Source organism: Buceros rhinoceros, unplaced genomic scaffold (genome assembly GCF_000710305.1).
Source record: "Buceros rhinoceros silvestris isolate BGI_N320 unplaced genomic scaffold, ASM71030v1 scaffold13007, whole genome shotgun sequence".
In the NCBI taxonomy this organism is placed as follows: domain Eukaryota; kingdom Metazoa; phylum Chordata; class Aves; order Bucerotiformes; family Bucerotidae; genus Buceros; species Buceros rhinoceros.
In genome coordinates, this window is record NW_010421630.1 from 6,647 (window position 1) to 9,095 (window position 2,449).

At 34.6% G+C, this 2,449-nt stretch overlaps 1 protein-coding gene across 1 annotated transcript in view; it reads left to right on the forward strand.

The window, feature by feature from the left end:
* Positions 1-2,449, forward strand: part of INTS8 (integrator complex subunit 8) — a gene marked incomplete at its 5' end in the record, with an annotated part of 24,670 nt that overhangs the window by 5,233 nt on the left and 16,988 nt on the right. Inside the window, 3 exons of the mRNA XM_010139752.1 lie at positions 1,042-1,224; positions 1,717-1,824; positions 2,409-2,444. Of these exons, the coding sequence (XP_010138054.1) occupies positions 1,042-1,224; positions 1,717-1,824; positions 2,409-2,444 (327 nt within the window). The remainder of the gene's footprint in view (positions 1-1,041; positions 1,225-1,716; positions 1,825-2,408; positions 2,445-2,449) is intronic.

Genomic DNA, 2,449 nt, shown 5'->3' on the forward strand with positions numbered 1-2,449 from the left:
AAAAAAGGAACTAACTGAAAATTTTTTGAAAGTGGTGAGACATCCCCCCCCCCCGCCTTACTTTTGCTTGAATTTCCATGTAAATATGAGTGGAAAGGAAATCAACAATTGCATCACAGTTTTGTTGGATTCAGTACATTTGTGTTATGTTTGCCACTTACAGTATTTGCTCCAGTTTCACACTCTGATGTGTGGACAGTGTTGTCTGTGCAGTGCGTGTAGTATGGAATGGGATTTTGTGTGAAGTATTCTTTCATCAGCCCATCCTTGGAGCCATATGAATTGAGCAAGCCTCTACAAAATCCTTGTGTTTAGTAACGAAGACCGTACCCTACTTGAGCTGCAAAATCATATGGAAGCAAAATTCAACACTTAAGACGTATTGTTTTTTTAAAGGATTTAGTCGCTGAGTGTTTTCTGTATGTAGCTTTCAACAGAATGCTAGTTGTGCCTAAAGGTTTTCCCTTTAAGAGAACCAAAAAAGAGGAGAAACAAACCTTCTACTTCAATAAATAGCCTCACTTATTGTCCTGCTCCCATGCTACTTGGAGTCAGGTAATGAATTCGTATTCTACACTTTCTACAATTTTTTACTTTTTCCTATTTTTTTCAGATAGAATGAGTGATGTTTAACTGTTTTACTAACTCGTCAACATTTTATAAAAAACCTTGCTGCTCATGTGGAAGCTGGTTTTGTTTCAGCTGTGAAATAATAACTTAAAATTTACAATCTGACTGTTGCATAATTTGATGCTCCAAAAATGAATAAAAAGTTGTAGGTGAAACAGACAAAAATGTTTTGTTTCAATTGTGAGTAAGGGTTTGATTCTGTTCTCTGAGTATCTGAAGCTGAAGTAGAAAGTCATAAATCTCCTTATTGTGCAAGAAACACAGGAGTAGATTCTACACAGCAGTAAGACAGGAGTATAAGGAAAGGTGTTTTTTACCATCCTTTTACTGTACTGTTACATTTCTAGTGCTGGTTTAAAGCCAGAGCTCAACTCAGAGGTTAAATTTTTCAATGCATTTGAACTATTACAGTTGAAAGAGCAGGCTGCTGATTCCATCTTGGTCCTAGAAGGAGCACTTAATTTAAACAAAGATCTTTATGTCCACACTATAAGAACTCTGGATTTGTTAGCCATGGAGCCTGGTATGGTGAATGGAGAAACAGAGAGTTCCACAGCTGGACTGAAAATCAGCGCAGAGGAGATACAGTGCCAGGTAGCTCACATTGTGTACTAAAGCTTTCAATTTATATCTATTTCTTTAGGCAAAGTGTTAAGTAATGTTTTGAGATACACTGCAGTATAGTATTTTTCTGTTAATATTCCTTGTGTTCTCAATGCAGTGAGATATTATGGACTTCGTTTTTACATCTTACACCTTTTTCTAAGAACTTAGAACTGTAAATAGTGTTGCTCACTCCACTCCTGAGTAAGCCATTACAGGGCAAGAACAGTTCATTGCATTGTTCTTAATGAGTGTGGAAATCGTTTTGTAATGCCTGTGCAGTTACTTATGCTGAGATCACAGATAAAGAGGAAACAGTTGAAGTGTATGAGGAAAAGTATGTAGTGTATGTTGGTGTATTAGATAAGACCGGGAGTAATTTACAGTGTGCGTAAGGTTTGAGCTGAAATACTTAACACAGTCTTGATTTAAAATGTTATACGGATTTCCAAGATAATTGTTTGATATCAATGCTGTTTGCAGGTTTGCTATGATTTGGGTGCAATCTATTTTCAACAAGGATCTACAAATCCAGCTGTTCATGAAAATGCTAAAGAAAAGTTTCGCAGAACAAAGGAGTTGATTGAGAAGGTAATGCATGTTTTATTAGCATGTATGTTCAACTATTTAAAAAAAAAAAACCCTTTTCTAAATTATTGCTTCCTTTAGCAATTTAATAACTGTTAATGGTACACATGTTTTTTAAAGAAATTTAATGGAATTTTGACAGCCGGTTTTTTTTTCACATTGCACCTCCTCTGACATTATATTAATCAGCTGCAATATATTGCTTCTTTGTTCTACAATTTGTAGCAAATATTCTCTTACACAAATTAAATTGATGCAAGAAATGCAGTAACATCTACACTGCTAGTATTAGCTCGACTGACCAGCATTTTAATTTACAGTTAAGGTATGCTTCCCTTTTTATTTTGCTTCATGTATATATTCCCAAACCTGCCAAACTCAGATTTTTTTTATTAAATAGACAGAACATAGTCTAAGCTGTAAAGAGTACATTTAAAAGTATGTTTTTTAAAAAAATGAGTACATGGAAATTGTTTTGTTGGTTTGTGGTTACTTGGGGAAATTGTGAGTCTCATTTGTGTTTCCAAATTAAGCTTATTTTTCATAATATTTTGGCTACTAAGATTTGATTAACTCTTACTTTTCAGAATGGTTCATCATCACTTCATTTTACCATAGATGAAGAGCG